Below are 14,395 nucleotides of genomic sequence, written 5' to 3'. Positions count from 1 at the left end.
GGCGCTGCGAGCAGGGTCACATTTGGCTCTGCGAGTAGCCTAGGTCACATTTGGCGTCGTCGGACAGGATGAATTCAACTAGACTTGCCGTTTAAGGCACCTATAGTCAACCTTGTGCATAACTGTGTTTAGTGTGTGTGTGAATTCGGACATTCAGGAACTGTGAAAATTGAGGAACGAGGAAAAATTTTTCATACACACACGGTAAGAAAGAACTCTTTTTTTTTAGTACTTAAGGAAGAAAATGTCTACTCTGGACGAGAAGCAGACCCATATAGTGGTCCTACCCAGAGAGTCCCATATTAACAAATTTTACGGGGACGGAGATCCAACTTTAACCAACAGGTTCAGTGAAGAGGTCAAAGCGGCCTGGGCCTCGAGACATATGTCACCAGAGGAAAGATTAAGACTGCTGATGGGTAGTATAGGTGAAACGGTTAGGGCAGAGGTTAAGTGCCACGATAGGACCGTCCAATCAGATCCAGATAAGGTGCTGGATCTGATTATGGAGACCTTTGGGGAGAGACGGTCGGGAGTGCAACTGCTATCGGGATTCGTGGGCTTAAAGCAGAGAATGGCGGAGAGTGTGATGGAGTACTCACACAGGATGAACAGGGCCTTTGATTTGGTAAAGGGCAAATCACCGGACATTGATGTACGCCTACTGAGGGACCATTTCATCGAGGGGCTAGCAACCCCGATCTTAAGGAGAGAGTTGAAAGAGGAGGTCCACAGAGACCAGCAGTTGACCTTCCTTCAGGTCAGGAACTCAGCGATCCGCAGGTCCGAGGATGAGGACCAATCGAACTGTTCGGTGGACAAAGTCTCTGTGCCTGAACAGAGACAATCCCCACCCACAGGGGCCGACACGATGGAGACCATGATGGCTCAACTGTTGGCCCACCTAGAGAAGGTTGACCAACGCTTGAAGTGGTTGGAAAGCAGGTCAACAGCTGAGAATCAGGAAAAGAACGGGACAAAACAGGGACGGGTTGGACGGCCGCGTCCTGCCAAGCCATCACTCCAATGGACGGCAGACGGTCGACCAATTTGTTTGTCTTGTTCACAACCCGGACATATGGCACGGTACTGCCAGGGAAACGGTCGTCCTCTGTAAGGCAGGGCCAAGCTACAGAGGGGCGAGGTTATGGCCCAAGAAGCAAAATGATGGGAGTCTGTCCCGAAATGGTGATTACGATTGGGGACATCGCGGTGAAGGCAATTGTGGATACAGGCTCCCAGGTGACGACAATCACGGAAAATTTTTACACCAAATGGATGAAAGGAAAAGACCATAGGTTGAGGTCTGACACATGCATGCGCCTGACGGCAGCTAATGGACTAACCATTCCATACTGTGGTTATTTTCTGGCGGATGTCGTGGTGGCAGGACATAGGTTGAAGCAGGTTGGGGTGTTCGTTACGAAACACAACCTAGAGACAAATGTGTCAAATATACCTTGCCTGTTGGGCATGAATATTCTTGGCCAGTTGCCAGAATTTCTTACAAATATTGTCGGATCGACCACACCAGGTCGGGGATCCAAGTTGGCCAGGTTTGCCAAGACCAGAGGAAGGACAGCAGTCCCGGCAAACACGGTCAAGGCAATCACATTAAAAATTGGTGATAGAAGCGTGAATGGTGATGTGATGATAGAACCATGTGGCGCCGCACTGAGGGCAGGCGTCGTGTTACTGCGGACATACACATCAGCGGAAAACGGACTAGTTCAAGGGTTGGTAGCAAATGTTTTGGATGAAGAAATTTTTATACCGCCTAACACTCTGGTAGGAGTACCACAGAACGTCGAGGTACAAAGGTCGGCACAGTGCATCGAACTGATCAATACCAGTAGTAATGAAGTAACAATTAGGTCGGTCAATGTGACGGCCGAGGTGAAGAAAGAAGATGGCCGATCATATACATTCCCGGAAACTGAGGACCCAAAACTAAATGAATTGCTGAAGAAATACAGTGATATATTTGCCTCGTATGAGGGTGATTTGGGGTACACGGAAGTAATAAAACACCAGATACCCTTACTACAAGACAAGCCGGTGGCGCAACCTTATCGAAGATTGCCACCAAGTCACTACTCTGCGGTGAAAGCACACCTGAACGATCTACTAAAAAAGGGAATTATTACAACCAGTACGAGCCCATATGCGGCACCGATTGTAGTGGTAAAAAAGAAGTCAGGGGAGATAAGACTGTGTTGTGATTACCGGAAATTGAACAATATCACAAGAAGGGATGCATTCCCCTTGCCTCGTATTGATGAATGTCTTGATGCGTTGGGGGGAGCAAGATTTTTTTCTACCTTGGATTTGGCCAGTGGCTACCACCAAGTGGCCATGCACCCCAACGATCAACATAAAACTGCATTTATTTCTCCACTGGGACTGTACGAGTGGACCCGTATGCCGTTTGGTCTAACTAATGCACCTGCTACATTCCAGCGAGTAATGCAGAGTGCTATGAGTGACTTTCTATTTCAAATAATGTTGGTGTATTTGGATGATATTCTAGTTTACTCAAAAACTTGGGAGGACCATCTAAAAAGATTAGAACAAGTGTTTCTCCGTCTTAGGGAGATAGGAGTAAAGCTGAACCCAGACAAATGCTGCTTTGGTTTGAAATCGGTACATTTTTTGGGTTACGTGATTTCGTCGGATGGCATCGCCACTGACCCAGATAAAATTGCAGCTGTTAAAGAATGGAAACAACCAACAACTACGGTAGAGGTCAGGTCATTCTTGGGCTTTGCTTCCTATTATAGAAAATTTGTGCCGGGTTTTGCAAAAATTGCCGCACCATTGCATGACTTGGTAAACAAAATGACAAAGAAACACAGTAAGGAGAAAAAGAAAGGTAAAACACAACTGATAGGTGAACTATGGACTGATGAATGCCTGAACTCGTTTAAGCTCTTGAAAAAGGCTTTGACAGAGGCACCGATATTGGGATACGCGGACTTTGACAAACCATTTCGGTTAGAAATCGACGCCAGCTCTAAAGGTCTGGGAGCTGTGCTATCACAACAACAAAAGCAAGGTTTCAGGGTTATTGCGTATGCCAGTCGAGCTCTGAAGGGATCAGAGAGAAACATGACAAATTACAGCGCCATGAAACTAGAACTTTTGACATTAAAATGGGCTGTGACTGAGAAATTCAGGGACTATCTATTAGGTGCTAAATGTGTGGTATACACTGACAATAACCCCTTGAGTCACCTAAAGACAGCAAAGTTGGGATCCATCGAACAGCGATGGGCAGCAGAATTGGCACTCTTTGACCTAGAGATAAAGTATCGCCCGGGGCGGTCCAATGGCAATGCGGACGCCTTATCAAGGAATCCTTACGAGAGACCGGGTGATGAGGAAGAAACACTGACAGGAATATGTGAGGTCAGAGCGTCAACAGATATCCCTCATGGGGTACAAGTGATGCAAAACGGGCAGACCGGGGTGGAGCACATATCCACGGAACCCGAACATATGGACAGTAGTGATTTTAATTGCCTTAATCACCAAAAGATAAGAGATGCCCAGAGAACGGATAGTGGCTTACAACCGCTATTGAAACACGTCCAGGAACAAAAATTCCCAGGAAGAAGGGAAAGAGAACAATTTGGTCGAGAAACAAAGAAAATACTGAGTCAGTGGAACCGTCTCAGTATAAAGGATGGTGTTCTCATGCGGAGAATTCATGACCAAATTGATGGCACAATACACCAGGTGGTGGTGCCGGGACAGTTAAGAGAAGAAGTGCTAAGGTTGGCACATGACAGGGCAGGACACCAGGGTCAGGACAGAACCCACAAAATATTACGACGGAGGTGTTACTGGCCCAATATGGAAATGGAGGTCAAACGCCATTGTGAGGCTTGTGTGAGGTGTCAGCATGCGGAAATGCCAGTTGTCAAAATGAGACAGCCATCAGGACACCTACTAGCGACAAAACCACTAGAGATTGTGGCTATGGACTTTACGTCGTTGGAGCAATCTTCGGATGGGACGGAACATGTGTTGGTAATGACTGATGTATTCACCAAATGGACGGTGGCGGTGCCCACGCGAGATCAGACCGCCAAAACAGTGGCAAAGGTCTTAATAGAACATTGGTTCATCAAATATGGCATACCAAGACAATTACACTCTGACCAAGGAAGGGCTTTCGAGTCAGAAGTAATTAACCAACTGTGCAACCACTACGGGATCAACAAATCTAGAACAACCACATTTAATCCGAAGGGAAACGGACAGTGTGAACGGTTCAACCGCAGCATGCATGATTTGCTGCGTACGCTAGAACCTGAACAGAAAAAACGTTGGCCTGATTTTCTCCCAGAGTTGGTATATCTATACAACTGCACACCCCATGCCACAACCGGCTTTACGCCATACATGTTGCTGTTCGGACGAGAGGCTCGACTCCCTCTTGATTTGTTCCTAGGAAAAAGGGAGAGTATGACTGGCTCATACACCGCACTGGAATATGTGAATGAACATATGAGAAGAATTAGAGAAATGTACAGGGTAGTACAGGAAAGACTAGAACATGAATCTCGGCGAAGGGAACCGCCGATACAGACGAAGGACCCGCCACTCAAACTGAATGACAGGGTATTACTGCGTAGCCACCCGTTAGGCAGAAACAAAATCCACGATCTCTGGGGACAGGAGATATGGCAAGTCGTGGAGATGCCTAAAGCAGCAGGTGGCCCCTTTAAGATAAGACCCATCGATCACGCCAAACCGGATCGGTGGGCGAATATTGCTCAATTAAAGAAATATTGGAATAGGCAAGAAGAGCAGTTACACACAGAGAAACCCAAGACAATTAGGGAACCGGAAGTTATAACGGAAATTCACATACCCATTCCGGAACCATATCACCATCAACAGAACAACAGCGATACGCAAGGGGAGGATACCGGCAACAATGAGGATCCCGGTCCCTCCAGAAGCAGAGAGACAGTAGACCATCAGATAAGTGGTCCGCGGAGAAGTTTAAGGAACAGAAGGAATACGAAATTTTTTGTCAGCAACCATCAATTCTTTCATGGTCGCGCTGGTATGAAAACAGACTGTTCAAAGAGCTATAGAAGTGAACTGGTGAAGGCACCAAATGGAAAGGGTGGATGTGAATTCTAGAACTGTTTTGTGTCTCAGAAAGATGATGTAGACACAGTTGATATGTGAAATAGGTAGAACTGTCAATCGTATACGAATGGAACGTCGTGGACAGTGAGTGGAACAATAGATTTTTTTTTTACGACTGTGCGATTGACTTTGGAGGAGTGCACCTGCCAGGCGTTGTTTGTGGTTGAAAACACACAAAAAAAGCAGGGGTGGATGTAACTGGGGTAGGCCTAACTACCAGTTACAAATGATAACGAACGAGAAGCCGAGACCCAGTGTTGGTCTGATGCAACCGATAACAGGTGGCTTATTGGGTCGGGCTGATAACAACCTCAAAGCCAACGCGTGCTATTTTGGGAAACGGTATTCAGACGGCCTGTCAACTTTGATGGATAGGACGCAGATGTTATTTTACGGTCTGTACGTTTGAACTACGCAACTGGTGGTCGGAGATCGAGTACAAGTATCGATTACGGAGGAATACAAGTACGGAGACGAGTACGGATACAAGGCATAAATAGGAGGGGGCGGCAGGACTCGTTCTCTCTCTTCCCGTTTCAGCGAGCTCTCTTCCATCTTCATCGCTCGCTTAGATCAGTCAGTCTGTGTGACTATGTCAAGTCGGTTATAGAACGGGTTAGCCGTATTGTGTTAAGGAGGATTATAGACATGTGGATTCAGTTATATAAAGCCTAGTGAAGGACTGTTAGGGGTCAGTTGATTCAGACTATTATTGAGAAGCATTCCTGTTGATTTATTGTGTTATTATGAAGCATTTCTTGATTCATGTAATAAAGGATCAATAGCGAACCTGCATCTTGAGTATCTATACTGTGGTCAATGTTGTCTAGAATGAGTGGTTAAACTCGTTAACACGTGGCACTACAGGCAATTAGGTCTCATTACATGTGGCGTTGCGAGCATGGTAACTGTTGGCTCGTTACAATTGGCGTTGTCGGCAGGATAAATGTTCGCTCGTCACAATTGGCGCTGCGAGCAGGGTCACATTTGGCTCTGCGAGTAGCCTAGGTCACATATATTTTTTAGCCTTTAAATTAACTAAAAGATTCAGATAGTATTCTGTGGGTTTCCTGACTTTGTTAAATATTGTTATTTAGGGCAACCAGTTTTCTCCAAACATGAATCGCCAGAGGTCACTGTCAGGCAACTCCTTGCCCAGCCCAGCCAATCAGCAGACAGCACCGCCCCAGCAGCAGCAGGCAAGAGACGCTCGCTTCCAGCTGTCAGACAACCAGTTTGTGGGGGCAGGGGGCGCTGGCAGCGTCTTCTCTAACCAGCAACAGCAGGGTCAAGGTCAGGGCATTTACCCACCAAACAGGATGATGCAGAGAGTGCCAACAGGTTGGTTTGTCTTTATAATAGGAAGTCATAGCTTACAACGTGACTTTTTTTCTAGTCTGTCAGAGGAAAATATATGGGTACTATAAACCTAAGTTAGAGCTAGATTAGCTCCATGGAAGTGAAGGGGGGGGGAGGTTACATATCATAGAAGCACTAAAAACATTCTGGAATGGTTAAAAAGCTTCTAACCATACATTTAGAAAATTGCATGTAGAAAGAGGATGTTCTATGTGTTGAAATGGGTGGCAGACCAAAAATAATCTTTATCCATTTATAAAATATTTTCTGTTGTTCACTCTTTTTTCAAGTCCCAGTTACATCCTTTTCTGTTCTTTGCTGTTTTCTTTCAACCCTTTCCTAAAATTTACATGCGTTTTACATTTTTCTATGTCAGTTTTTTTGGGGGCTTTTTTAAATTACTAAATGTTAATATTCTATTAAGTATTTTAAAAAAAAATTCTTAATTAATCCCTTTTTTCAATTAACTATAATTTCTATTTTTTTTTTAGCAAATCCCATCTCTTACTTGAGCTTACTTTATCAAAACAGTTTCCTCCACACCTCAAACAAGTCACCAAAGCTGTTCTCTTGTTCTCATGTTCCCATGTTCCCATGTTCTCATGTTCCCATATTCTCATATTCCCATGTTCTCATGTTCCCATGTTCTCATGTTCCCTTGTTCTCATGTTCCCTTGTTCTCATGTTCCCTTGTTCTCATGTTTTCATGTTCCCATGTTTTCTAGTTCTCAAGTTCTCTTAATCTCATGTTCTCATATTCTCTTGTTCTAATGTTCTCATGTTCTCATGTCACAGGTCGCGGCTCCCCCAGAGGACCCCACAGCCCATTTGGTACCAGCCCACCTGACCCTCTGCTCATCTCACCCCAGGCTGTGATGTCCCCTAACTCAAACATGAGACAGCAGTCGTCTGTACAGGTAAGTCTGGCCTATACTTACAGTTACACAAGTGGGGGGGGGGAGATATGTCTTCAGTGAGATTGACTTCTACTTACTCTATGAGCAGGAACTGGGGAAAAGGGAATGTTCCAAGTTTATAAATTTCTCAGAATTTCTGTTTATTGAAATCTAATTTTGTATAGTAAAATAAATCGTTTGAATGAATCAAGTACTATTAAATAGCCTAAAATAAATTAAATATTTTTTTTAAACATTGTCATACCTTTATAATAGATAAAAAACTAATTTAGAATTTGCATTTGTTAAATTGACCTAACTTCTGGCATTTTAAAAATCTTGAACAGATAATCTTTTATAATTTACATATTTTTTATTTTACATTGTAACTGACATGTAACTGTGTTTACCTAGAACTACAATTTGTTGATTTGTTTTACTTAAAAAAATCTTACCATTCTTCAGCAGGTCAGTCCGCAGTATAGCCAAGTTGGCATGACGTCAAATTTTGGCAACCAGCAAGTGGGGATGACCAGTGGTCCTGTATCTTTCCAGGGCAGCCCGTCTGTAGGGTCAGGGTCATCATCCTTCAACCCTGGGGCAACCATGTCTCAGTCTACGGCTAATGATATGCATGACTTTATGCATATATTAAATATCAGTTCCATGGAAAAGTAAGTCACTTATAATTACTCTTCAGTTTTTATATATCATTTTTTTATAATTCTTGCTAATCTGTATTCAAACTAGGAAACAAATTTTTGATATTAACATATTCATTTACTTTAATATCAGCCATTCATCTACAACCATTTTTTAATATGTAGTGTGTGATAAGCTACTGATCAATCGCAAAAGTAATACTTACATGCAACTAAACACCACAAAGTTTGTAGTTAGTTATGTTGTAATTTATTCATTGCAGAAACAGTAATTTCTCATACAAAACAGACAGTTTATATAAATAACCAATGCATCACAGCAATTATTTATTATCACAGAAATAGCTTTTTTATGTTACAGATACAAAATACAATTATTGTTCTCACTAGAGATATTGTATATTTTACTCACTAATACAGTAGAGATATTGTATATGTTACTAATTCACTAGAGATATTGTATATATTACTCACTAATACACTATAGATATTGTGTATGTTACTTACTAATACTAAAACACTAGAGATATTGCATATGTTACTTAGTAATACACTAGAGATATTGTGTATGTTACTTACTAATACTAAAACACTAGAGATATTGCAAATGTTACTTAGTAATACACTAGAGATATTGCATATGTTACTCACTAATATACTAAAGATATTTTTTATGTTACTCACTTTTAACAAAAGAGAATCAACATTTTATGAAACAAAAATTCAAACCAATAAAAAAAAATGTTTCCACCAGTAACAAAAATGTTTCGGGAGACCTGAGCAGCGGAGCCTCCAAGTCCCAGTACGTCAAACAGGAGCTGCGCAACATCTGCAGCGCTAGGTCTGAGAAACAGCAACAGCAGCAGCAACAGCAGTCTCAGATCCCAAACATGGACTTTGACAGCTCGTCCAGCGAGCTGCCGCCTGACATCCTTGAGACAAGTAGGTCATCTGGACATGTCCAGAACTGTTGTTTATAGTGACGTATTGTGTCATATGTTAGGAAGGGGGGGGTATGTGTGAAGATATACTGGCATGAATCTCTCTGTCCACTAAGTTATGATCATCATCTTTTCCTGTTTGTGCCAAAGGCACAAGGGGCAAATGAAGTAGACTTCATCTGTTTCAATGACCTGCCTTTGTTCCTCTAATGTGAGTCAGATACTCATCAGAGCGGGGTAAACTCAGGGGCATCCAACCAGTGTTTCTCCCAGACTTTTTTCTTCGGGGAGGGGGCACTTGAAATTTTCGGAGGGGGGGGGGGCGTATACTTTCTTCGGGGGGGGGGGGGGCGGACACTGTTAAAAGTATATATTTTCTAAAAAAATTATATAAATTTTATTTCGTTGGGGGGGGGGGGCGGTAAAAATTTTTCGGGGGGGGGGGGGGGCTTTAGGAACCAAACTTTAGACTTTACGGCTAGCAGTCTAGGGCTCTACTGCTCTGCAGTTCCATCACTTCCAATAAGTTGTGTCTGGTACCAAATGTCAAAGATGGTAAAGATTACCTGGGCACATAATGGTCACCCAAACCCTTTGTACATTGTAGGTACACAAAAAAATCACCAGCTACTTAGTTTTAGGAAGGCTGTAATTATTGAATCAAAACTCTATTAAGGAGCCATTGGGAATTGGAATGGGGACCCTTTTAAAAAAATAATCGTTAACATTTCTACTTCATTAGCACTAAGAAAGGGTATGGTTTAAATTTGTTAAAATTTATAGTAATATTGAAAATGAAAAAATATCAACCCTTTATTCTGATGGTGATAAAATTAATATTTTAGTAAATGACATGACCAAAGAACATGGCGCCCCATTGGGTTCACTTGAGGAGGCCGATGTGGTTATACAGTCAAGGATTGAGGCTAAACACAGATACCAACAGTTCCGAAAGTTATCCATGTTTCAGCAGGCACCTCCTGGTAAGATATATTGTGTGGACAGCTGGAAATAAATTCTGTGAATAGCTAATGAAAATAGTGTGTTTAGTTTGGTTAGTATGTTATGTGGAGTGGATTGGAGGTAATCCAAAAAGCACTGATATGAGCTGAATAGTAAGCCAAAAAATTTGGTAGTAACAATTTAAATGACTTAACACACAGATTTAAAAAAAAACAAGTAATTTTGATTATGGAATTTTACTGCATGCAAATATTCATGGCAGTATTTTTAAAAAATAGTTTTTAAAAAAATATTTGAATGAATCTCTTTTTAAGTTAAGTCATAAGAATGTTATTTGTTAGGCTATTCAAAACAACAAAAACGTGAAATGTTTAATAGACAATGAATTTATTTATTTGTGTGATTTAGTCAGTATTAAATTTGGTAAATATTACACTTGCAAATGCTCAAAGATATTTCTCAAACTACCATTTATGTTTTCAGTTGTAAATGCTAAAAGATATTTCTCAAACTACCATTTATGTTTTCAGTTGTTGATGCTAAAAGATGTTTCTCAAACTACCATTTATGTTTTCAGTTGTTGATGCTAAAAGATATTTCTCAAACTACCATTTATGTTTACAGTTGTCGATGCCTCTGATGAGGCGCAAGTCAAAGCAACGAGTCTGTTCAGAAACCAGCTGTTGCGTCCAGTTAATAACACACCACCACCACCTACGTCCACTAATGGTCAGCAGTTACCCCAGTCATCCACATCTGGGAAGAATGGAGAAAACGCATCTCAGTTTAATATACTACAGTTAGATAGTCGGGTCAGTTCAGCTTTGTTTTTAAAATAAAAATGTAAAAATTCTAACGTATTTGAATTTCTGTAACTTTTTGTTTACTATCTTAGTGTTAATGTCTACTTAAGTTTTTAGTATTTCTATTTATCTCGTTCCAGGCACCAATAGAAGACATCAGACCTGCTGACAACAAGAACAGCTTACTCTGTCAACTGTTATCAGAATAAAGGGACGTAACTTTTAAATTAAGAAAGATAATAACATACTGGAGATGTGTGTCTAGTGAAGATAAAAACAATAGACTAAACACATTTTATCAAGAGAATTGGCACCATGTGTGTAACAACATATCTGGCAAACTCAGGGAATTCAAATATTTGTGGACTATTTATTTCTCACTGTTGACTTTGTGTAGTGTTTCATAGACAATGGATATGTTAAGTGTTGTAGCGTCTGTTCAACTACACAACTACGATTTCTTTACGCCAGATGAGCATCTGGGAAAACAGTTTTCATGTTTCTTTTCGTTGGCGATGGACTTGATTAGTGCCACAGCTATAGTTGCCAAAAGATTCATGCATCAGCTACAGACTTGGGAATGTAACATTTTTAAACTAAGTTTTAGCTTCTTACAAAGGAACAATCGGACTTTGTGGAAAAACATTGTGACAGCTTCTGGTGTATATAATGTGCACTGGATGTGAAATGTGTTAAAAGCGTGTTTTAAAAACAAACTGTCTGTGATCTATGGAGGTATTAGAGTTGGAGTGAATCACATTTTCCTTGTATTACAAATTTTACTAGCCTGCTGTGCAGAAGAGTGGCAGACGTGTCATAGTTCTGTTTCTTGCATGACATGGTCCAGGTTACCTGTGATAAGTTGACTGTGCAGAGTTAATTCCCTTTCAAATGGAGGTTTATGAACTGAAGATGGGTGATTCTTGTTCTACTGTCACAGTAGTTGTGTATATAGACTGGGGCGGATTTCCAGCATTACAATGAAGACATTCTCTGTTTTGGCCTGTTGTAAAGGAATATATTTACCATTTCATTAATAGTGATTTGTATGTAGTATATGTATGTACAATTTAAAAGATATTTACGCTATATATTTTTTGAATTCTTGCACAATGTCTTTTTATTTATTTTAGTGTTGCCTGGAACACATGTTTATAGCCACCTTGGCATTCATCTAAAGGTCAAGGCTGCCTTGGGAAAAAAATGCCATTTACATAATTTGTCATGTTTAATAATGTATTTCTCATTGTGATGTGCACAAGTTTGTTTAAAAAAATTAGAATTGTTACAAAGATTAACTCTATGTAACAGATATTTATTTTATAAAACCAAACAATAGCATTACAGTAAAGTTGTTTTGTCTCTGTCCTTTATGTAATGATCCCCCCCTCCACTTTTTTATTTTATGTGTGTACACAGTTTATGTACATATAAACATTTATATTTACACTTTAACTTCTTGTTTCAATGAATAATTATTTTTACAAAGCTTGGCTGGTAAACAAAGTGTTAAGTGACTGCAACCCAGATAGAGTGACGAGACCTCACTCAAATTTTACTTTTGATATTATTCAACACCACAGTAGGATGTTTTGTTAAGAAATTGTTGTAAGGCTACTGAAACACTCGACTTTCATTGCTTTCATATCAGTTTAATCATGAGTGGTACTGTTAGATCAACGTAGTTTAAAAGTAAATCCACTCATTTAACCTGAATTCATTTTCATGAGTGGAATTCTTAAAGCTGTGATTATAAATACTCAGTTTAAAAGATATTCTTAAAAACTTTTTTAAAAAACGTGTAACATAATAAGGTTGATATTGAGTAAAAGTGATTTTTAAAAATCAATAAAATTAAAATGGCATAACAAATCTTATGGTAAAGAAAATTAATTATAATTCTTACACAAATGTTTTAAAAATATTTTCTACAATTTTTTTCATGTAACACATTGAATGGTACAGCTTAATAGTTCATGTATAAATGCTATCATTTTTTTAAATCTTAAAAAAAAAAACCATTGTAATTTCAAAGCTCAGTATAATGGTGTTTTTGTATTACTAAAATTATTTTTTACTTGTATGACCCACAGGTTAAATAATTGATTTTAATTGAGATTAATAATTGACTACAGTGTACAATATTGTTTATTAAGAAAATCATTTTTGTTGAAAATTTTAGCTTGGCCAAAATAATGTTTACACCATTGTTGTCATTGTTTCCACAATTAATGAATGTGCCAAGGTTTGGACATAAGATATTCACAGTTGGAATAAACTTCTTGTCGGCCTATACTTGGAATGATCAAGAAACTTTGCTGGGTCTAACTCTCATATTTAAAAATATTTTGTAGCATTATAAATTTAAAAAAAAAAGCTAGTTAATCTTAAAGTGTTAGTTTACATTTTAAATATTTAAGTTTAACGAGCCCAATAAATAATTCTTATCAACTCCATCAATTAAAACGTGGAAATAGAATTTTTTTTTTAAACCGTGTGTAATTAGCATTTTACGGTTAGAAATATTTTTATTAACTCAAACCAGCAGCCACTGTGGTTAGAAAGATTCAGCTAATGTCACACCCCAGCCAAGAACATTTACATTCAATGGGAATATTACTTTATTCCTGTTTATTTTAACTTATGATACGGATATATTTAAACATGATTTACCTGATTACATGCATGTATAATGAGTTCAGCTGGTATTTAATTTCAGAAAAGTTTTCTCGTTTGTATTTTGATGAGTAGAAATAGACTTAGAAAAATTAAAATGTTGAACTGTGTACAAACTCTGAACATTTGTAAAAAAATAAATAAATAAAATAATGACAATAATCCAGAATTTTTTTCCTGCATTTCATCTCTATTTATAACTATGGTTAATCCAGGACCATTTCCATTAGTTAAATCCTGTTAGTATCCCCCCCCAACTCCACATTTGAAGACACTATTCTCTCTACAACTTCTTGAAATAAAGCCTCAGGGATGGATGTAGTGTGCCTTCCATGCCAGATTTTTCTTCATGTGGATATTTTAATGACAATTCATAACTTGTTTTCTGTTGTCGTCATCAAATTAAAATCTTTGTGTACAACTTTATGTTGATACTTTATAGTATGTTCTACCCAACGGTTGTGATGGATTCATAAGTTAAAATTTGTAACAATAAAATCAGAAATAAACCTAGTAAATTAATTTTTTTGGTATTAACATAGATCATAGATTTAAAAATGAATGGCGAATTTGAGTTTTCAATTTTTGTCATTAAATATGAACTGATTTGTTTATACTGGCATAAAATATTTGAGAACTGGATGTCAGTATTGAAATGTTGACCATCACCTGGCCTGTGACTTGTATGATGTAACACTTTTGATGCCAGCAACTTTGTAATATTTTGTTTTGCTCATTTGTGTGAAGCACTGTAGCCGTGTCCAACGTTTAGGTTGTATTCTCATATTGTTAGAATAATGTACCAATTATTTTCTCTTCAGTGTATTATAAGTGCAAATTTTGTGACCACGCCTCTCTACCTTTCTCGTGGTCGCAGTGAGTGATTTGTTGAAATAATGCTGAGTTCAGGAAGGCAATTAAAAAGATAT

General features: G+C 39.2%; 1 protein-coding gene across 7 annotated transcripts in view; it reads left to right on the top strand.

Moving 5' to 3' along the window:
- Positions 1–14,395, top strand: part of LOC131955894 (nuclear receptor coactivator 3) — a 97,136-nt gene extending 82,741 nt beyond the window's left edge. For 6 of the 7 annotated variants that reach the window (XM_059320196.1, XM_059320194.1, XM_059320197.1 and 3 more), the window contains 7 exons: positions 6,264–6,507; positions 7,321–7,442; positions 7,887–8,095; positions 8,838–9,025; positions 9,870–10,007; positions 10,612–10,799; positions 10,931–14,395. In XM_059320196.1, the coding sequence (XP_059176179.1) occupies positions 6,264–6,507; positions 7,321–7,442; positions 7,887–8,095; positions 8,838–9,025; positions 9,870–10,007; positions 10,612–10,799; positions 10,931–10,999 (1,158 nt within the window). In that variant the 3' untranslated portion in view covers positions 11,000–14,395. The remainder of the gene's footprint in view (positions 1–6,263; positions 6,508–7,320; positions 7,443–7,886; positions 8,096–8,837; positions 9,026–9,869; positions 10,008–10,611; positions 10,800–10,930) is intronic. The other variant, XM_059320195.1, reaches the window with a different exon arrangement.

Source organism: Physella acuta, unplaced genomic scaffold (assembly GCF_028476545.2).
Source record: "Physella acuta isolate Inbredline_101_S28 unplaced genomic scaffold, ASM2847654v3 ptg001112l, whole genome shotgun sequence".
Classification (NCBI taxonomy): Eukaryota; Metazoa; Mollusca; class Gastropoda; family Physidae; genus Physella; species Physella acuta.
Note: the sequence above shows the minus strand (reverse complement) of the source record. Positions and strands in the feature narration are given on the sequence as shown.